Source organism: Lichenostomus cassidix, chromosome Z (assembly GCF_008360975.1).
Source record: "Lichenostomus cassidix isolate B80296 chromosome Z, HeHo_3.0, whole genome shotgun sequence".
NCBI classification, from domain to species: domain Eukaryota; kingdom Metazoa; phylum Chordata; class Aves; order Passeriformes; family Meliphagidae; genus Lichenostomus; species Lichenostomus cassidix.
The window spans coordinates 67072290-67094103 of NC_139511.1; the positions used below are offsets into that span (position 1 = coordinate 67072290).

The 21814-nt window shown below is 44.7% G+C and overlaps 2 protein-coding genes across 6 annotated transcripts; one reads left to right on the top strand and one right to left on the bottom strand.

The window, feature by feature from the left end:
• The first annotated feature begins 1230 nt into the window (after positions 1-1230).
• On the top strand, positions 1231-14503 carry LOC146425166 (uncharacterized). 2 transcript variants are annotated; one of them, XM_085043697.1, is made up of 6 exons: positions 1231-1634; positions 8439-8906; positions 11579-11719; positions 12115-12180; positions 12751-12841; positions 13202-14503. In XM_085043697.1, the coding sequence occupies exons 1-6, from the start codon at positions 1580-1582 to the stop codon at positions 13407-13409; spliced, it is 1029 nt and encodes a 342-aa protein (XP_084899823.1). In that variant the 5' UTR covers positions 1231-1579; the 3' UTR covers positions 13410-14503. The 2 variants fall into 2 exon arrangements, with proteins under 2 accessions (XP_084899823.1, XP_084899824.1); XM_085043698.1 differs by having other exon boundaries at positions 1233-1634; positions 8442-8906.
• Positions 13819-21717, bottom strand: NUDT2 (nudix hydrolase 2). Of its 4 annotated transcripts, none has more exons than XM_085043700.1 (4): positions 21646-21717; positions 21069-21122; positions 20335-20492; positions 13819-16956 (listed from the first exon to the last, which is right to left on the bottom strand). In XM_085043700.1, exons 3-4 carry the CDS (start codon positions 20465-20467, stop codon positions 16643-16645), a joined length of 447 nt encoding a protein of 148 aa, XP_084899826.1. In that variant the 5' UTR covers positions 20468-20492; positions 21069-21122; positions 21646-21717; the 3' UTR covers positions 13819-16642. The 4 variants fall into 4 exon arrangements, with proteins under 4 accessions (XP_084899826.1, XP_084899825.1, XP_084899827.1 ...); XM_085043699.1 differs by lacking the exon at positions 21646-21717 and adding an exon at positions 21480-21587; XM_085043701.1 differs by lacking the exon at positions 21646-21717 and adding an exon at positions 21256-21549.
• Between the last annotated feature and the right edge of the window lie 97 nt (positions 21718-21814).

Here is a 21814-nt window from a genome sequence, read left to right on the forward strand (position 1 = left end):
CTGTTCAACTGATTCTTTTTGGTCTGTGCTCACAGTTTGCTTTTAGACTGACCACTTTTCTCCAGGGCTAAAATATAGCATTGGTTTCTGGTGTGGGCTCTCCTTGGCCTGGTGCCAAGGACATGCAGGGAAGAGTATTTGCATTTTCAGCCCCAGTCATGCAGCGGAGAATTTAACATCTGGACTTTTTTAAATTAAAAATGCCTGTAATTTATCACAACTTGACCTGTTCCCATGGGGAAAAAAAAAAGAGTAATCACAAAGAAACCAGCTGGTATTTTTCTTGAGCACAGTGCTACAATCAGATATGAGCAACCTCATCAGGGCAAGAATTTACCCCAGCCTTCACCTTTGATTGGTTGTAGGCTATCTCTTGCTGTATCCACATCTGGTTTGAAGCCAGATTCACACTCTGATAGTGGAAAAGCTGGGATCCATCACTCCAGGGCTGGGCAAAGAGGGAGCTGCATGATTGCAAGTCCCTGACCTAAGACCATGCCCTTGCATAAATCCCAGTACTGGACTGTTTTAATTTGACACCTTGGCCACTAAAGGAAACAACTCCCAGCCCTCCAGCTGACTCCTGGTTTCATGGGCAGAGCTGGGAGATGTGACATTGGTGACATCCAGGACTGGACTCCAAAAGTGAAAGTGAATTCTCCACTTTTCGAGTATTTTTATGCAAAAGGCTTAATAGTTTATTCAGGTGAGAATGACCCCAGCAAGCCTATGGGACAGACAAGACCTTGAGAGGATGTGGCTGAGTGGAAACACCTTGCATAGCAAAATTGCAACTCTCACTTGCCCCTCTGCTGTTTCACCTGTCAGTCTTTGCTGCTTTTCCTCTGGGAGGGATATGTGGTTCACTCCCTGTGCAAAGCCCAAACTGATGCATAAAAAGTCAAATTCAACCCGAACAACTATCAGGGCAAACCCACAGCAGGAGCCTGTTCCCCATCCAGAAGCTCAACTCCCCCTTCCCTCACCCTCCACCTCTCGGACAACCACAGCTGGTTTGTGAGCTTTTATCTCTGCCATAAACTATAACGCTGCCTAAAATCCTCTTGGTGGGGATAATTCTCTCCAAAGAGAAAACGACCCTGTGGCAGCACGGCAAAGCACAGGGTTTCAGCAGACACATCCCACTGCCCTGAGGGCACTCCTGCTGAAGTTTGCTTTTCTTGCCAGGCCAGCCCTGAATCCCCCTCTGCTCCCAGCCTGGCAAAAGCAGCGGGCCAGCCTGCTTAGCATGCTTCTGTCATTGCTGGGAGCAATCGCTGCTGCTAAGGAGCCGAGCTCGGCGGCCACGAGCATCTCGGTCCAGCGTCCCCCCCGCCGTCCTGGCTCGTCATATGATTTCTCCTAAGGGACAACTGCTGAGCGGGACTGTGTCTCCAAGCTGATCCTTTGCTGATAAGCCAGATGCCAAGCCTCCAGTGCTGAGACAAAAGAGGTTTTTCTCTTCCCAGCAGGTTTTTCTGCTGTGAATGACAGAGAAAGGGGAAAAAGTGAGCTGCCTGGCACCCACCGTGGGCAAGAGGCTCTGGGGGCTCCTTCTCCCCCACTGTGCTGGCAGACCATGGAGCTTTTCAGGCTGAGCCTGGGCTGCATTTGCCTCCTTCCTTGGCTTGAGGGTAAGTTTCTCCTCCTCTGGGGTACCTGAAAAGTGGGAAGAGAACTGCTTCACAGGTTTTAACCTGCTTTCCTGGTGAAGTGTTGCTTGGGCTGCCGAGCTCTCAATTCACTAGCTGTAAAACAGGTGCTGACAGGCACATTTCAGGACAGCATTTAAAATGGGACTAAACACAGGGGTACAGAAGAGAGAGGGACAAGCTGGCATGGTGCTGGGATGGTTGGGCCAGGGACATCATGGCATCATGCCCCCTGCTTTTATAAAGTGCTTTAAAGCTGCTAAGAGTAGCAGATGAATAAACCTGCCCGGGGAGGGAGGCAGGCACTAAGTGACCTCCTAAGCACTGTGTCGCTCCCTGCTCCAGCAGCTCCTTTCCAGCAGAAGTGAGTGAGCTCAGAGCATGCTAGCAGCTTGGGAGAGGGTAGTGGGAAGTGTAGATTTATTAGTCCTGCTCTTGAGGTGGTCGTCTGGCAGTGGGATGTGCTGGGAAACTGCAGAGTCTGCACTGCTCACGTCCATGGAGCAAACTTGATAACATAGCAGCTCATGTTGACATTCAGCTGCTTTCTGAGGTTGCTACAATCCTGTATCCTGCCTGTGCACAGGAGTATTTTGAACCCAAGCAGCCCTACTTTTGACATGCGTGGATAGATGCAAAAAGCAGAAGTCCCTGCTGAGCATCATCCCTGAAATCCAGAATGGTGCTACCTAGGAACAGTTTCCCAGGAGCAGTGCTACCCATGGTCTCACCCATCCCATCGTGGGCACCAGGAGCAATGTATTTTCTTTAAAAATGGGGAAAGTCCCTGAGCTAATAAGCCTTTTTACTTTGCTGCTATGACTGAGATGTCAGGTTGAAAGGCACTCATTGAAATAAATCCGTGAAGTTCTTCAAGGCTCATTCAGTCCCTGAACCTGCAAGGAGAACAGCCCTGCAGTTTGACAGGCTACATGCTCAGAGCTGTTCAAGATTCCTTGATCAGAGGACTACAGCTATTTGGACTGCCCAGCTGGGATGTTTATTCCTTAAACACAAACCTCAGACTGGCACCTCTCACCAGCTACTTTCCATTCCTTGCTCCACAAATGTGTGCTCCCTGGGATGCTAAGAGAAGTTACCCCTCAATTTGCTCTGGAGCCAGAGAGGTTTGTGGTCCTACAGGTTTGACTTCTGCTCCATCTACTGCTGGTTTTGCACACCAAAAGCTGCCAATTAAAGTGAAATGAATCTCTCATTTTGTAAAGCCCCAGGCTGAAGGTGTGTCCCTGTACTAGTGAAGGATGATGATGCATGTGCATCCTTTAAAAGTTACAGGAGATCTGGTTAGGACCTGGAGATGACAAAGTGGTGGGATGCTAAGAGAGCAAAACAGCCTTCAGGGTGTTGTTTTTCCTCTCCTCATGTAGATCTTGTCTGGTGTTAGAATAAAGTGATTTTTTACTGCTGCCATACAACAGAATCCTCATGGTTGTGCTTTATTAGTAAAGTATGGAGGATGTATCTTTTCCTTTCTAGTGTAATGCTTTTGGTGCAAACATGATTAGTCATTGCATTTCAGCCAGGCCAGTAATAAGCCCACAGATGTTTAGCAAGAAAAGAATTTATCTTCCCAATTCCTGGCAGAGGCCAAAGAAGCTCAAAGAGCAGACCACAAACGTGTTCTTGCTTGGGGGTCATCTCCCCTTGCTACAGCTTCACCCCATGCCATCCTGCCTGGAGTCACTGAGTTTTAAGGCTGCTGGCAGGACAGAGGTGCTTACTCTCAACAGACATTTCTGGGGCTGGTTTCCTGCCAGAAACTGGAAATCCTGGAATTTCCTAAGCTGGTTCTGACAGCTGTTTCTTTGGAAAGTACCTTTAAGCAGGGACAGAGGTGAAGTATTTTCTCACAAAGCCAAACCTACTGGTGACCCCATGAGGTGCAACGGGCAGTGGGAAGTTGGGCACCAGCAGGATCTGTGCCTACATTCACTGAAAGAAAACTGCTGAAATAAAACTGCATTTAACACTGACTCTGGATCCTCATGCACTGTGTGAGGCTGGTGGTGGCTGTGCTTGCCATCTTGGTCTGATCCCATATCTTGGGAGCCACTCTCCTCCCCCTCAAGGCCATGGCAGTGCTGGTTGCTCCCTGACCTCTCATGCCTTGACCTCAAAAGGCAGCCCTAAACATTTTGCACTGAAGAGACAGAAAGGCCAAGCTTGTACAAAACTTCTACTCCCCTGTTTAATTTTCCAGCCTCCAACTATTTTCCTCGTGGGGCATTTCCTTGTTGTGGTGCATTTAACTCTTCAGTAGCTACCAGATCTTTTCCCTTAGCTTGTGCAGGCTCTCCCAGGCAGCAACAATGCACAATTCCAGGGTGCAGAACCACCTCCTGCACACTGTGAGCCTTCTCTTGGCAGTCCTTGTCCCACCTGACATCGGTCCTTGACCAGTCAGTCCCTCTCCATCCTCTCCAGACCTCCCTGGATTTCGTAGACATCCATCCCCAGGGACTGGTTTTCCCTATTTGCATCAGCTTTGTGGTGACTTCACCGACCTCCCCTGCTTCCCATCATTTACAGATATTTTTTCCATGCCAAAACCTTCCTTATTTTCCTATGGCTGTGCTGCTCCCTCGGAGGATGAGATATGTGGTCAAAAGTGAGCTCTGCAGTAATGTGGAAAGATACCAAACCCTCTTGGCCCACCAAAAGCAAGGTATTCCTAACAAAGAAGCAGTGGATGGGAGAAAATACGGGCTGATCAACCCCAAAGAATTTGCAAATGTCTTTGATCAAGCCATCACAGGCACTGCTTAGAAACAGCAGAAACTTTCCCAGACACACTGGGATTATTGGTAACCAGGGCTTTCTTAGTGGCATTACCTTAATTAGGAACATTGCATGGATTTTGCTCCTAATCCTGCATGGAACAACATGTCCCAAGGGCTGCCATGCTGCAGAGAAGCAGGGGCCTATATTTGCTTGCTTTTCTATCTTGTAACCAGACAGAGTGTCAGCATCATAGGACAAACGAGCTGGCATCAAGAGCCTTGCTAGAAATTGTTTATTTTGTTCCTAAAAATACAAAGAGGGCAAAGTGTACAAGTATCAGCAGCCCAAAGCAGGCATCTATTTGGACTGTGGGTAAGGCTGGCATTTTCCAGAGATACTTGAGTCCCATCCTCAGGGAGTACACTGGGTGCTGTGGTTGCTCCAGGTTAACATTCCTAAAATGCTAGAGCTCATGGCCTTATTTGTCAGGCCACTGGACTTGGGATGTCAGTTTGTCCCCTGAGTAAAGATTCTTGGTGCCTGATGTGTATCTCAAAGTAAACATACTCCAGGTTTAGTTGTGGAACATTCATAGTTCTACCCCCTATGAATTTGTGGGGCATGTGCAATGGCTGCTGCCAGTCCCATGTAACTGCAGTTATTTGCAGGTAACAAACATGGTGATTCTTTAGAGGGGAACATAAAACATCAGGGACTGTACATGGACAGCAAAGCACATATCTGCTGGCTGGGTCACACAGCAGCACTTTTAAAGTGTAATAAAAATACCCAAAACTTTCAAATGGACACTCATTGCCAATCAAGGAAAAGAAAAAACAGCAGAGATTGTGGCATGCTTAATAATAAAACCTGTAATAAAATATATGAGAAAAAGACTTGGATGAGCATCCTAGAGAAAGCACACAAAAACTGCCAGCAGAAATTTTCACACATATCTGAAGCAGGAATTTGGTAGGAGTCAGGATGCCAATAAATAACTGGCACAAAAGCAAGAAGGGCAACCAAAAGTAGGACAGTGTAGAAAGGCTGAATGGATTAGTGTCTCTGGTGGTCATTTCAGACAAGGTCAGAGAGGAAGTGGCAGTCACTCTCTGCAGTTTGAAGAGTGTTATCAAACAGAATTGGCAACAGAGGAAGTTTTAAGAGGGAAAAAAAAGATAAACAATCTGTGGCAAGTGACCAACCCACATGTCATTTGAGTTGCAGGAATTACAGGAAATTAAAAATGACATTTTAGAAATTTCTAAGGAGTGTGTAAATTCTTATTTAAAACAACCTCAACACCAAAGGGCTGCATTACAGTAATAATGTCCCTCTTAAGAGGGATTCTTGCACAGCCTGGGGAGACACAGTTCTCTAGGCTTCATTTCAGCATCAGGAAAGTCCGTGGAAACAAAGAACAGTATTTACAGGCAGACAGATAAACGTGAGAAAAGCCAGAGCAGCTTTTGTAATGGGAATGTCTGACATCCATAATGGTATCAATAAGCACATAAATGTGCTGAGCTGATCAAGGCCTTGTGCCAGTGTTTGCAAAATGCTTTTGATAGGAATCTTCCACCAAGGCCATTAAAAACTCCATTCTCATGGAGTAGGAGAGAGACTTAGCCCACAGGCTGGTACAAAGAGGTGGAATGAGTTGACAGTGATCACAGCAGTGATGGTATCAGCAGGTGCTCAGAAAGATCAGAAGGGGTGAATAATGATATAATTAAGTTTACTGATGCCACAAAGTAATTAGGAATAATCAACACTTGAATGTGTGAAGCTCCAAAAGGAGCTCATGATGCTAATGGAGCAACAAAATGTTATTTTATTTTGAACTTCAGAGTTCAAATTAGTGGGCAAAACCATTTTACCCATAAATATCCAGCAATACTCTCTGAATTAGTTTATATAGAGCACTGAAATAGCTGCCCAGAGAGGTTATGGAATCTTCCTTTCTAGAGACCTTCAAACCCCACCTGGATGCATTCCTGTGTCACCTGTTCCAGGTGATCCTGTGTTTGCTGGGGGTTTGGACTGGATGATCTCCAGAGGTCCCTTCCAACCCCAATAATTCTGTGATTCAGTGATTTTTGGAAGGAGGTACTGGCATCCTTGTTGTCTTGAGGGAGATCTTTACTTGTCTGATTCCTATCATCTTTCTCTATTAGCAAATGTTAATGGCCCAGGGCTGGAGACAAGAACCTGAGCTCAGCAGATGTTTTATCTGACACAGCACAGTTGTTATATTGCTCTGTTACATTTTAATGCACCTCTCAAATTCTTACTTTGGAAATGGGTTTCTCACAGTTAAGCTGAAGCAAAGAGGTGAGAATCCTGAATTCCAGATCCTAGGGAAAAATGGTGAGGGTGGGGTGGGGTTTGGGGGATTCCATTAATCCATGTCAGTTTCCTAAAGTTTATAGGAAATTACATATAAGACATTTCTGCTGCCTCTAGAAGCTGGCAGAAACTCAATTCCAAAGTGCATTAAATATCTTACCTCCACCCAGCCCTCAGTAAAGATTAAAGAGGACTCACAAGTCATCCACAAATAGCCTGGAAATTTAATTTCCATTTAGGCACAATGGCTAGGCAGGAATTGTCTGGATTGGTGGCTATCACAGGTCCATGCAAGTCAATGCCCCAGTGCAGACACCTTGATTAGACCATCTCAGAGTTGGTACAGAAGCACTGGGTTTTCTGGCTCCTCTCCCCAGGCATTCCGGCTGAGCAGAAAGCCCTAAGCTCTTCCTGATTTGACAGACCCCAGGCACTATCAATCTAGCAGAACCCTAGAATTTCCTGAGAGAAAAACATGAGATCTCCTTTAAGCTATTGTTTATGGCCTTGTTATTGTGTACCAGCTTCTGTTTATACTGTCACTAATCTTTTCAGGTACTGAGCCAAATACTTGTATTAGCTCAGTATTGTTTCTTTTGCTTTGGGAAGGGAAACTCTGCAAAAATAGTTCAGATAAAAATCAGCGTTCTTGTCTAACATCACCTTTCAGTGTCCTCTTCCTCTTTATGCTCAGTACTATATGCTGATGGGGCTTTTATAACTCCCTCCTGGGGAAAAGAGAGAAAAAAGTCACTGCAAAAGCTGGGAGTTACCATGTGTTGTTATTAAAAGATTTCTCAGAATGTTCAGAAATTTGAAACATCTATTTCTATCCTTCTATCTTAGGCAAAAGATACACAGCAGAAGGTACACCATGCACCAGTGATGGATGGTTTAGCATTTAACATTTTGCTCAGGATGTTCACAGGCCACACCTGATGAAGTTACACTGAAAACAGTGGCAATCCTCCAGCTAACATGATGATATCCATCCTAAGTCATGTGAGATGCTGGGTCCTGTTGCTGTTAAAAGCAACAAGCAATTACAGAAATTGCTTCAAACTGTGTATTTGTTGCGGGACAGCTGCAACGTCTCTCTTACAAAAGGATTTTTAATAGTGGTACCTTTGTTCCTGAAGTGCACAGACCAATGACAGGTGCTAAACCCAAGATAATTTCAGTACTTACACAAGCTGCCTCAGCCAATTACATACACACTTCTGGTGGGATATGGTTTTATCCCTGCACTGCCTTAATATCTCCAGAAGCTACTTAATGGAAAGTGTAGACCAAGGTAACCTAGTTGGCCCCACATGAATAGCACCAGGGGAATTTCAACTGCTCTTTGACAAGAAAGATTTGACCTGGATGGGGCAAAAGATTCCTCAAACCATCTAATTATTTTGGAGGGAGAGAAGGATGGAAATTGGAAGGATGTTAAAATTTTCCTGAGTTACATGGGTTACTTACATAACTGTTATTTTCCTCTAGCATTGCTCGTGGCTATTTGCACGCCCCTTTTTTTCAAAGAAATGTCATTCCAGGGAATTAGGAAGCTGTGGGAACTGTTCCTCTAGGCATGCCCATCCAGGAAAGGACTGGTGGGTTACATCTTCACTCCCCCAGAGTATTTACAAGGAGATGTGTTTGCCTCAGACATGCGCAGAACTAAATCATGCTCTGATTGTACCGCAGTAGCAGAGGGACAAGGCTTCCTCATAAGGAACACCCGGCTGGACAAGTGCATCCGTGCCTCCCATGAGACCAACAGCATCAGCCTGGCCAGCTGCAAGGAGCACTCCCAGCTGCAGAGGTGGGGCTGGGATCCTGACACCAGCACCATCGTCAGCCTGCACACGAAGCGCTGCCTGTCAGCCCACAGGATGCGCGACTACGCTCTGGTCAAGCTGGAGCCCTGCAGAGACCAGGAACGCCAGGCATGGTCCTGCAGCAAGAAGGGACACTTGACTCTGCAGAGCTTGGGCTTCCACCTTGGCACCAAGGAGGGAGGCCACAAGGTCTTTGTTTCGAGGGAGAAGGACAAGTTCAGCAGGTGGAAGACGTTAGCAGATGAAACCATCTGTGCTGCTGCCCTGACAGCAGCTCGGAGGCCCAGCAACCCAACACAACAAGCTCTAGACACACGTGTGTGGATCTATGAAAGTAAGATGAGGTAGATTTAGCATCAGATAACATCTACCTTTCATGTCATCCGAGCCACCTAACACCAGGCTTGCACCCATCATTCTAACTCATGCTCATTTCAGCCCCACCTGGAGAAACACCAAATGGCTCCAGCTCAGCCCCACAACTTGGTACCATTGGTTTCCGGTAGTGGCTGTTCAGTGTTTTCCAGAAGCAAGCAACACCCTTACAGGATCAGGTCTCCAAAACCCATTTCTGGGGACAAGCAAATATATTGGTGAAATATTTCTGAATTTGTGCATGTAAGAATAGTTGAAATTGCTTGAGCCTCCCAAGCATGAAACAACCAAGGAAGCCTCACAGTCAGGTGCTTCAGACTTTGAAAGAGCTTTTGTTACCTTGAGATGTCTTTTTTTGGTAAGATGACAACTGGAGGCAGCTGAAAATATCTTTTAAACTTGTATGAATTATTGAGAAGCAGCTGTATCAGAAATTATTGCTTCAGTTTCTGAAATTACAGTTTTCTCCAGTGAGATTCCAACAGGATAACTTTTACTAATGAAACCACAGTTCTAACCTTCTTTCCATATTCTCATCATCCTCAGAAGGGACCCTTTCTCCTGGTGCCCAATGTAGCCATAAAGAGAGTGGTGAACACAGCAAGCAGTGGGAGGTAGCTTAAGAGTTGCCCTACCTTTGCATTAAGAAATCCCAGAAGATGACATTAAAAATTATTAAAAATTTGGTTTGTACTACCAGTTTATGGCCTTGGCCTTTGCAAAAGAAAATCTAACGTCTGCCTTCATGAGTTTTCAGTAGCCTTTGTCTAGACTGCACACAGAAAAGGGTAAAAACCTTGGTCTTGTCACAATTTTAGGAGTTGGACATGAGGCTACGAAACACCAGGCATGGTCATTGCACCAAGATGTGACTGTGATCATTTGTCACATGCCCAATGAAGCCCACTGCTGACCACTGGTAATTAATGATCCACTCTGTTTCCCACTTTTATTTAAGTCCTTCCTGTAAAGAAAGGTGGTTTTCAGTACTTTTTTTGTAAAGCTGTGTGCAGAACTGAGACCTGAAAAGCACAATCAATTCCTTCTCTCCTCCTTCTCCCCTCCTGTCCTTTCTTCCACGCCAGGGACCAGAAAAGAGCTGGTGTTTGCAATGGTTTTTATGTGTTTGTCCACTCTGTAGGTGATGAGGTTCCCAGTATTCCATACGGAAAATTATTTCCCTGACAGGAGGCTATTCCTTACCTTAAGGTTGATGGCTCCAACAAGATTTTGAGCTTTGTAGAAACAAATAAAGAGAAAATGTGATGTATTTGGTTGGCAAAAGCAGATGGATTATGAGTATAACCTTTTGACATAAAGAGGCAATATCTAATTTGAAATAAAAAGAGATACATCAGCTGCTTTGGCTGTCACGTGCAGAGAAGGTGGCCTTTCTCTCCTCAAGGTTATTGATTGGCCAACCAGAAGGTCACCATGTAATTATCACAGTAGTTACAAGTGTGTTTGTTTAACAATAAATATGGACCATACAAAATAGATACCATAATAGGCTAGTTAAATATAGACTAGGAAATGCATGGAACACTTAAGATATGGGAAAAAGGCACATGAAAAGAGTGTTTGCATCCCCCAAGACAGTGTTCTGGGCAGCCCAGGGCTGCCTTGGAGCCAGGATCCCCAAATAAGGCTGTGAGGGTAAACACAGAGCAGCCTTTGAATCAGGTTATGCCACTTGGTGCGTCTCATGCAAACTCATGATTTTCCTATCAATCCCACAGTTCAATCTGCTGGAAGGAACCTCTGACCACTCAGTAACAATATCAAAGTCCTATGTACTTGCTTAGGCATTTCTTATCTAACTTCCAGTTGATAATCAACAGATGACTTCTACTTTGGCTCAATAAATTACACGGGTATAATATATTGTATAGCGGGTTACCTGCTCAATAACCTACACGTGTGCAGCGAGTTATCTGCTCAATAAATCACACGTGCATAGCGGGTTACCTGCTCAATAAATTACATGTGAATAGTGGGTTACCTGCTCAATAAACTACATGTGCATAGCCAGCTGTGGTGCTCATGCCACAGGATGGGATGGGGTTTGGATATGCAGCAGGGAGCCCTGAAATCACAGTTTCCTTGGTCTTGGCATATGCATCTTGCTGACACCAGATTTCCCACAACCTCCCCTCTAGCAGCAGTTGCTTCCTCACATTCCTTACTCTGCAGTAGGATGGGAAGGCAAAGGAAAGTGTTGAGCCTTGCCAAGAAGTATGGACTACTTACCACCCTCTGGATCCCAGTTTTAAATCTGCAGTGTTGTTAACAGCTGTGATTCTTCCACTCACCTCTTCCTCACAATATCATCCTTTAACAGCCGGTGTTGCACTCATACCTTTTAAACCAATGACCACATCTACCACCAGCAAAAAAGCTCTGCTTTGGTTGTTGATTCAGTCTTGAGATGTTGATTTCATCTTTAAAATCTGTGACAGCTGAAGGCCCCTGATGCACAGAAGAAGGTGACTGCTACCACATCCTGCTCACCTTGTAGGGCAGAGAACCAAAGCAGCAGGGCTGGATTCCCTTCCTTGCTGGGCACTGAGCGTATCCAGGTTCCTGTACAAAAAGATAATCACACATACCTTTGCTTTATTTCCTTCCAAGCTAAAACCATTGATTCATCAAAGATTGATGCTGTGGACAGAGAGTCTTCTGTGAGCTTGACTGACCCACCTCTGGCTAACAAATTCAACAGCACAGTGTCTCCAGTGAAGCCCAAACAGGCACAGCTCCCGGCAAACGAGGGTGAGCACTTTTCTGAATGCATATGTGAGAACAGCAGGAAGGAAAGTGTGGGCAGCTTTTCGAGGTTACTCAGCTATTTTCAGTGGTGGAAAAGTACCTGAGGACTTCTGAAGAACTTCCATGTGTACCACTGAGTGCTTTCACTCAACGTGCTGAGGAATTTACCTTGGCAAGCAGTTGAGTGATATGGGCTTAACCTGGAGGCTCAGCCACCAGATATTTTAGGAGCAAAAATGATTTGTGGCTGGGGGAACACCAGAGGACAATAAAGTTTCCTTTTCCTTTCTGGGTTCCATACAAAAGGGGTTTGTGGTTACAGTGAAGCCTCAGGAGGAATTTGGACCCTTGGTCCAACTGGAAGCTGCTAATCTGAGTCTTTCTGCTTCTTCCACTAGATCCATCCCACAACCACTCTAAGAAGCATGGAAATCGGGGGAAAAACTCTGGGGCCAGGCTTGCAGGTAGGTCCAGGGATCAGCAGAGGGGAAAAGGACCAGGTAAATGAAGGTTCATCAGTGCCCCTGTCCTTCCCACCATGACAGAGATACATTTATCTGGGGTACTGCTAAGGATGCTCAGTAGAGAATGAGGGCACCGAATTACCTATCAGAAAGACTCTTTTTAAAGATTAAATAAATCTCCACAGGCCTGGGATTAAAAAGAAAAAAAAAAAAAAAGAGTAAAAACATGCAAATGCTTTGTCCCAGCTCACCAGGAGAATCAGATATCCACCAGCACTGCTGCTTTCCCCCAGCCCTTCTTATTTTGTATTAGAAAGCTGCAAGAGTGGAGAAGCATGAGATGTCATTGTCTTCATAGCAAGAAAGAAAACCCTTTGTGGCCACTTTCAACAGAAGGATGCTGTGCAGTGTAAAAGCAACTTTAAGATGTTGATCTTGTAGACAAAGCACTTTTCCTGTTATCTGGCATTCTTCAGGGACATTACAGGTGATTTTTTGTGGCAATCATGGCTATTGCATAATAGGAATATGTACAGCAAACACATGATGCTTTCTATGATACCATTTCAGGCACCAACTGGAAGACAGCCATGCTGGTCCTCAGCCCCTTGGCATTCATACTGGGATTAATAATACTGACACTCAATGTTCACTACAACAAGTAAGTCAGATTCAGGTTTATTGGCTTTGCCATGATCAACATTTTAAAGAAAAACTCCAACAGATCAGAACAGAAGTCTTGATTTTGGCACAATTCCCCATTCTGCACCTGACATCTCTGGCTCTCAGCAGATGGGTCTGCTCACCACCACCACGTCACCCTTGATGACTTCTCCTCTCTGCCACCCTATTTATCCATCCCCCTCACTGACCCATCCAAATGGAGCCACTTATGTTGGCTCCTCCTCTCCTCCACACCTTGTGCCATCACTCAAACAAGTGGCATTACAGGTGCTGACATGGAGAAGCAACCAAGTGACATTGGGGGCAGGTGCAGTTACTCCCTTCTCTCTTCTCCTAGGAAGAAGAAAATCCTCTCTGCTCTGAAGAGCTCCCCAGCCACCAGCAGCAGAGTTGATTTAAGGGAGCCAACCCCCTCACGAAGAGGCCTCCAGCCTTACCTTCCTCCATCCCGCTCCCCTTCCCTGAGGCGTGGAGAGATTCTCATCGAGTGGAAAGATGGGACTGTCACTCCTCTTTTTGATAATGTCAATTACCAAGTGGACTAGCTCCAAAATGACAGAGCTGTTGTTCCATCCTGTGCCACTCTTCCCACCAGGAAGAATGCCACTGCAGCTGATCTCCTCCCTACCCTTGCTGTTTTGACAGTAAGCACTGTTTGGGGTTTTTTTCTAGACACTTGAGTACAATCTCCTTGCACAGCACAAGGTTGAAGCAAGCAGAGTAGACTGTTTGGTTTGTATAGGCACATGCTGCTTTGCAGTTCCAAAGCTGGTTTAACCCCAGGTTTACCTAAACAAACCCCAGGTTTACCTAAATGAAGCTGGGAATTTTGCCAGCTGCAATTGTCCATTGAACTAAAACTCAAGTTACTAAGCACATGAAAAGGTGAATATTTGAAGACAAGGCGTAAGGTAAAAAAACGAAAGTCCTGATGATGCCTAAATTCTTTTTACAATAAAACTAGCTGCCCACAGACACAGAAGGCTGTCAATTACATTGTCAGTGTGAGAATGTCATTAATAAGCACTGACTTCTACAAAGACTATTCTGGATATCTGCCAAAATATTCACCTCCACTAAGTTGTCAATTAAGTAACAGCAAGTCATTTTTCTAACTTAAAAGGTAGCACTCCACTGTCCTCTCTGCATCACTGCAAGAGCCCTGCTGGGTGAACATGTGTCTCTCAAAATATTTCCATATTTAGGATGTACTAACCCTTATTATAACACACATCCTCTTTTATTATATAGACTGGCAAGTAAAGTCGGTCATGCTTGTTGGGGATATTGTATATAGAGCCACTTTATACCAGCTTAAATCTCTGATTGCCTATAATCATATGGAATAATCAATGAAGAGATATATTGCTCCACCAGAGCAGTAATACAGTTATTTTTCTTTTAGACAGGAGTAAGACTTTGTTTTCAGCCTTTACACTTCTTGTTTCAGCATAATTATCTGTGACTGTCACACTCAATAATCCTGATCTTTTCTCAGTGAAACTTGCAATGTCTTAGCACTTTCCTAATATTCATGAATGTATGCTTCCCTTCTCTCTGATTTTGAGATGATGTAATCATGGTCATAAGTCACAAATTATGTGGAGAAAGAAATAATAACACCAGGAAATTACAAGTATGAGTTGCGTCAGTGTATTTGTTCAGTAAAGCAAGGGAAGCCATATCCTCACATCTCTTGCTTGAGCAATGCCTTTCACTTGACCTAAATTAGGATGTTCTGCTATTTTAATGTAGCTTAGACTTCTTTGGAGCTTGGTTTTATTTAACCCATGGCAGAAGCAAGGTCTCTCCAGGGAATTTAAATCTCTGTTTTTGTTTTGTTTTTAATTTTAGTTTTTAAATGGTAAAAGTTTACTGTCATGAGATATTATTATAACAAAAAACTTAACTGGTCTAAAAAATAAAAAAATACAAACCCTATTGGTGAAGGGCATAAATATCATAGAGGTTGGAAATAAATAATCTTCCCCGGGCAGATTATTCCAAAATTATTTACTGGAGGTTTTCCCAAATGTTCCTTGGGAAAGTATTTCACTACTAGACATGGGCAAAGGAAAAACTCTTTCTTTACCAATGAGCAGCAAGAATCAGCGTTAAATTCTGACTTTCCAATGTTTCTGCTTTAATTGAAATCCAAAGACTCTGGGATCAAGGTTCCAAATGTGCAAGCATCATTTTACTCACAAAATTTGTGGAAATACAATCTGTACACAAATCACTCAAAATGCACGCACACTGCCTCACCAATTATTACAGTTACATCCTTTGGAATTTTGTCCAAGGAGCACATCACCTTACAGTGCACAGCACTGGTCACCCTCCAAAATCTTGACACACTTTGGGAACACCATGAAAGCTGTGCCATTAAAAGGGAAATAGTGGCTTGGAGTTGAGCTACTGTTGTGCTTTCCAAAGCACCAAGTGCCTGTGTTCATTACTGATGAATGGGCAGAACAGGCGACTTGTTAATGACTCTCTAACTCCAGCTTAATATGCTAATTTTGCTCATAAACACAAGGCATCAATGCCATTGTTTACATAGCACTGATTAAATGGTAGCTCAAACAATAATCAAAAACCAAGACTGAAGCAGCACAGGCTTTCAAGTCTTTTTTCTCACCCTTGCTTTCACTGGTTGTTCCTTTCTCTGCCACCACCTGAAAGAAACACTTCTGAGCAGTGTTCACAAACAAAGTAAAGCCTGACTGTTATTTGGAGGAGCACTGAAGTTTTTTATGTATATATATACACATACATAATTATATATAAAAGCCTCTTTAGAGTGCATCCCTTTTTTTTTTAATTTTTGTATATAAGCTTTGTGTATAAGCATATTCAAAAAAAAGGAAGCACTATAAAAAGGATTTTATAAATCACTCCGCTGGAAGACAACTGTGTAAGCAAAACACTCCTGTAACACTGGTAGCAACATTATTATTGTCTGCTGCCCCTAAAGATGAGTGGCTGCAGCCACAGAAGCACACAAGACTGCAAGTAACCTTGGATATCCCGTGCAGAAAGTGTATTAAGTACCTTTCACAGCCCTGTGGAAAATGTATAGCTAAGGTGTCTATTAAAGATCAAAAAACAAAAAGACAGAGGCAAAAGAACTTCAATTTACTTCTTAAATACCATATCTCAATCATTTACTAAGACTCTCTGGATGGAAAATGTTTTCATAACAGTACATTAGGGATGTACATAAATTCACGACAAGAACAAAAAAGACCTGAAATGATCTGACAAGTTATCACTGCATATCAGTGGAAGAGCTGGGAGTAGAACTACTGCTTCCTCATTTGAAATTCAAGGTATGACTTCTGCAGTACACATTTCGTTATTAAAAATCCCCTTATGCTCATTTTCCCAACTCTCTAGTTTTACATCAGCAAGTCAAGATATATCAAGTGTTTTATTTTTCAAAAAGACCTGTGGTTGTTCAGCACTTCAAGGAAGAAAAAGAAAGGGAAAAAAAAAAGAAAAGAAAAGGAGACAGAGACAGAGGAAGTCTTTTGTTAGCTCAGGGCTTCAATTCAGACATCTCTGGCTTATGGTTCAATCAGATCACACTTTTTTGTGCTAGCTAGGGGAGATAAAAGCACAATCTCTTTCAAAGCTCCATGTATCCTCACTGAATTTCTACATATTAAAAAAAAAGAAATCTACATTTCTGCAGCCATGTAATTCTTCCCCCAGTTTAAAAAATAAAAAGCAGCCACATCTCCTCAAGAAATCCCCTTATACTTCACAAAAACACTTATTCTCTGGAGCAGAGAAACTGATGCACTTCTTTCAGCGTTGCTTGCATGTCCTCATATTCTGCAAATTTGCAGGCATCCTCCAGCTTCAGCCACTGGAAAGCTTGGTGCTCCTCTGACAGCTTGATTTCTGTGTTGCAGTCCTTCATCTCTGCCAGCCAGTACACGACAGTCTTGGGCTTGCCACGGACAGGGTAGTGCAGCTCTTTCTTGTAGCCCTCGATGAGGGTGAGCTGGCTGGCCTGCAGACCAGCCTCCTCCTGAGTTTCCCGGAAAGCTGTCTGCAGGTCATCCTCCCCAGGGTCCACGTGGCCTGCCAGGAGAGTGGAAAAGTGAATCTCTGGGAAGGAAACTCAGATTAGGGTTTAACCAGGAAACACTGGGAGATGGAGAGGAGAGCACATTGTGACTGATACAGGATGAAATGGAAATTGGAGAACATAGATTGCTTTTCCACATCTTATGTTGTGATTAGTCTTTGACTGGTGGCTTTTAGGATCATTGTTTATCCCTCACCGCCTGAAACTCCCAGCAGCCCATCAGCACCACCCATCTTTTCTTCCCAGTCTTCCTCTCCAATTCTGGAGTACTCTATATCCATAATATTCCACCTTAGATTATACTGAGGACTGATTCCCTCATTTTTCCTTTATCCAGTTAGAGGGGGGACAGGTCATCTGAAAGTCTTAATCCTCTCTCAACCACGTCCTCTCACATAAGCTTAAGGCTCCATTCTGCAAAACTCCTCCTCATGCCAACAGTGCAGAAACAACAGGACCAGGCACCAACAAATGCCATTTAAAAGGTAAGTTTCATTTAGACAGCTAGGGATTTTTCTCTCTTCCATACTCCCCTCTGAAATATAACAAGCCTAAAAGCCAGTCCTTTCACCAGCTGGGTAGTTCTCCTAGGACACATAATTTATTTTACGTTGCTCAGAATGAGAGGTGCCACTACAAACAAGGGATAAATATAACACGTCCCCAGCCATTTGTACTTCTGTTGAGAAATGTCAGATTTGGTTTTCTCATGAAAGCTCCGGACCAGAACATAAATAGAACAAGCCAAGCAATACCTCAAAAAAGCAACATAGCAGGAGTTGGGACATTTTAGGAGGAAAAAAAAAGTTTAAGCTTTATTTTGTCCCTCATGTCACTCTATTTTCTATGTAGCTGGCTGCAAATAGCTATAATTTCATCACAAATATGAATCTTTCCTCAGGTCCTAGGTACCCAAAGCCCCTCTTTAGTACCACAACTGGGGTATGCAGGAAGTTTGTTTTGCTTTTGCAACAGGTTCCACTCACTTCTCTGTGTATCAAAAGTGTATTAAAAAACCCAAAAAAAACACCTCTTACAATAGGACATCACCCCAAATGTAAAATATGCTTTTCTTTCAAGCAGCAGCTGTGCAGAAAACAGCACCTGATGTTGACACCTGTTGATAGTCTCAGGTCTAAGCTGGGCAAATTGCCAAGTTTGTGCAGTACAGTGTACCTGCAGGGCAGAAAAAGGACTGCAGATCCTCCCACCTGTTTCACTAGTGCAGTTCCAGTAGACCTTGAGAAGGAAAATGAACCCTACATCCCCTTCCCATAAGCCTCAGCTAGTGCAAAGTCACAGTTCCAGGGGGAGAGATAAGGCTGACAAGGTTCATGTGAGGGGATCCAAGCAAGTCTAGTTGAATCCCATAAGGGCTGCAGCTGCTTAGAAACTTTCAAAATAACAAGGTACAGCTGTAGCTGTAAACTGCCTTTTGCAAGTGCTTGGAGAGACAATTATAACTTCTCCTTCTGGCTCCTGCCACATTGAATCTATGTCAGCACCATAGACAAGTTTTGTAACCACATCACACATCCCAGGGCTGCCTTGGAAGACCATTTCTATCACAAATATTATAAAATGGAATAGCTCCTCTTCATTAAAGTCCCCCAAATCAATACCAAATTTCTATTACAAGGTACCATCAGATTGTGGCTTTTGTGTGTACCTCTTGATCTCTAAAACCTTCAGCAGCGTGTGGAGGGAAGTGATTCTCCCCCTCTGCTCTGCTGAGACCCCACCTGCAGTGCTGCATCCACCTCTGGAGTCCTCAGCAAGGGAATCACATTGACCTGCTGGACTGAGTCCAGAGGAAGCCATGCATTCAGGGAGCTGGAGCACCTCTGCCTTGGGGACAGGCTGAGAGGGTGGGGGCTGCTCAGCCTGGAGAAGAGAAGGCTCTGGGGAGACCTTAGAGGCCCCTCTGGTGCCTAAAGGGTGGTGGTTCATAAGAAACATGGGGACAGACTTGAACAGAGCCTGGAGTGACAACACAAGGACTCCTACTTTTCAGCTACGAGAGGGCAGATTCAGAGTACAGACAAGAAGATTTATTTTTACCATGAGGGTGGTGAAGCATTGGCACAAGTTCCCCAGAGAGGTGGTAGATGCCCCATCACTGGAAACATCCCAGCTGGACAGGATTTCAAGCCACCTGCTCTAGTTGAGGATGTCCCTGCTCACTGCTGGGAGCTTGGACTAGACAGCCTTTCAGGGTCCCTACCAACCTAAACTATTCTGTGGTTCTGGGCGTGTGAGATGTGTGCCTATGAGACAATTACCTCCCCACCAAAATGCCTACAAGTCATTTAAATCGTTTGTCCAGAGTTACTGTGTTCCCAGGGAGCCACTCCACAAGGGTTTCTTCTCACAACAATCAATCATGTCCCAGCAGATGTTTTTTAGCTTTCCACTAGCTGCAAACTCAACTCCCTTAGGCTTTTGGTGGAGTAGACAAAGGGGCAGGTTTAGAAAGTTCTGTTCCTTCCCTTAATAGGACAGCATAATTGACACTGTTTTAAGGATTTTTTTCCTCCCAGTTTGCAAACTCCTGTTTTCAAACTGCTGCACTATGCTTTAAAAGTACTGCATTTTACAAAATGAAAAGTAAAAACTATCAAAAAGAAATCTCACAGGGTAAAAAACAGCATATAAGATCTACAGGGAACCTGAATTATTTGTGTTCTGCACTTTTCCTGTACCAGGTCTGTGACTGTGTGCTACCAAACACTGGCTCTGCCACGTGTCTTTACAGAGGAGGGGCTACTCTGTGTCCTGGGACACAGGAACAGTCCTCTGCTTGAGGCCTCACTGATTAGCAAGGATGGCTTAGGTGAAGATGGCTGGTAAGGTTAATTCTTCTACCTATCCCTCTCATTTCAACTGCATTAGGCAAGTGATTTTCATCAATGATCTCCTGCATCTCCTAAGGAAGGTGTATTAAAGTGTACCATTACAGATTTCAGTTTGCCTTCCTGCAAACTGTGGCCCTTCTGATTACATATGGGGCAAATAATCCTGCACTGGCAACAGTGATACCTGGCAAGGATCAGACATGAGCAGGAAGGTAAAACATCCACTTGTTACCTTCCTTTAGTCATGTGTGCCACAAACAGAAACCTGAGGAGCTCGGCTGGGTGACACCCCTGGCTCAACTCAAATTAATCATACCCAGTACTTGGTACAGCCACAGCTTTCAGAGGATTTCAGCCTCAGAATCCCCTCTGAGCTTCGGCAGGAACCATCAGACCAACAGCACAGCCAGCAGCTACTCTCAGCTGATAACTGCTCCTTCCAGCTGACCTCAACCAAAGTGCACTCTGCAATCTGACACCAAAGTCCTTCAGGAGTGTTATCAGAGCAAACATCACCTTTGGGAGGGGTCCAGTGGTGGGTCCCATAGGATGTCTGCAGCAGGAGGTACTCGATGCTGTCAGTGACCTTAGAGGATGGTGCTGGCTGCAGCCTCCTGTAGATGATCAAGCCACAAGCTCTCACAGCCATTCTCCTCTGCCAACTGCACCAGGAGCTGTGGAAAAGCACAAAACATCAAACAGACCAGCTGTATTTAGCCAGCAAACATAGCACAGTAAAATTTGTCCATCCCTCTGAAGGTACTACAGAATTAAACTGTATCTTATTAGCTACCTCTGAACTGCAAAAAATGTTTCCTTTTAAAACAAGGAAACAGGAACCTAGATAAAAGCTAAAAGAAAAAAAAAAAGAATGTTATCAAGAAGCATGAAAAATGACTTGCACGTCATTTCTTTGCTGTTTATAGATTACAAACCATATTGTACAGAGGAGAAAAAAATTACAAAGCAAAAGGGAAGCCACAGATTAACACTCTGAAACTTTTCCACTGCAAAGCTTCAAAGGCCCTGTGCAGAAGTAATACCTCAGCATTACTGGAACTGACATACTGAAATAATTGCCCTGAACAGATTCCCTGAAGCACAGGACTCCTCAGGATATCAGGGGTAAAGCTGAGAAAATGAATGACAAAGGAGAGGCTGTCTGCTCTCGGGGCTAGACATAAGGCTCTTACACAAAACTGAGAGCTTCTTGTTAAGCACTAATTTGATGTAAATGATAAGAAACAAACCTCCTAAGTGACAAATATTGTCATCAATAAGTTATGCAGCCAGGCTGGGTAGTCCTATGGAGAAAAACAGGGAAAGCAATGCAGATGAGTAATCCATGCTACGCATCTGGGCGATTCCCAGTTTCGGTCAAAGCTTTGCCTTTTGACAGAGACACACACTTCAGTAAATGATAACTTTACACAACACTGTTTTTTCCCGGGACGCCAAGCGCTGCACCGAGACACCTCCAGCTCCCAGGGCGGGAAACCACAGCACGGAGCCTTTCACCACCAACCACACCCGCGGACGGCGCTCAGCTCGATGTGGTCAACCCCTTTAACCGCCTCCATCAGCCCCTGATCAGCCAAACAAGGACAACACCCCCTCGCCAGCCCCACCGCGGCGGCGCCAGCCCGGGGGATCAGCACCACCTCCCGTCCGCGCCTGGAAGGACAAGGACAAATCCCAGCAGGCCCCCATCCGCCGGCGCCTGGCGCCCCGCTGCCCTCCCGTCTCCGCCCGCCGAGGGTCACGCCGGTGTCCGGAGATGGACACACGTGTCACCCCACAGCGCCCGCCAGGGACCCCCGCCCTCACCGCTGCTTCCGGGTCCGACAGGGGGCGCGATGCGGCGCATGACTGACGTCAGCCTCAACCAATCGCAGAGGCAAGGGAGCTGGCGGTAGCCACGCCCTTCTGGTCCCGCCCCCTCGCGGTCACCTAGCCACGCCCCCAAAGCATAGAAGGCCTCCGATTGGTCTCTCTC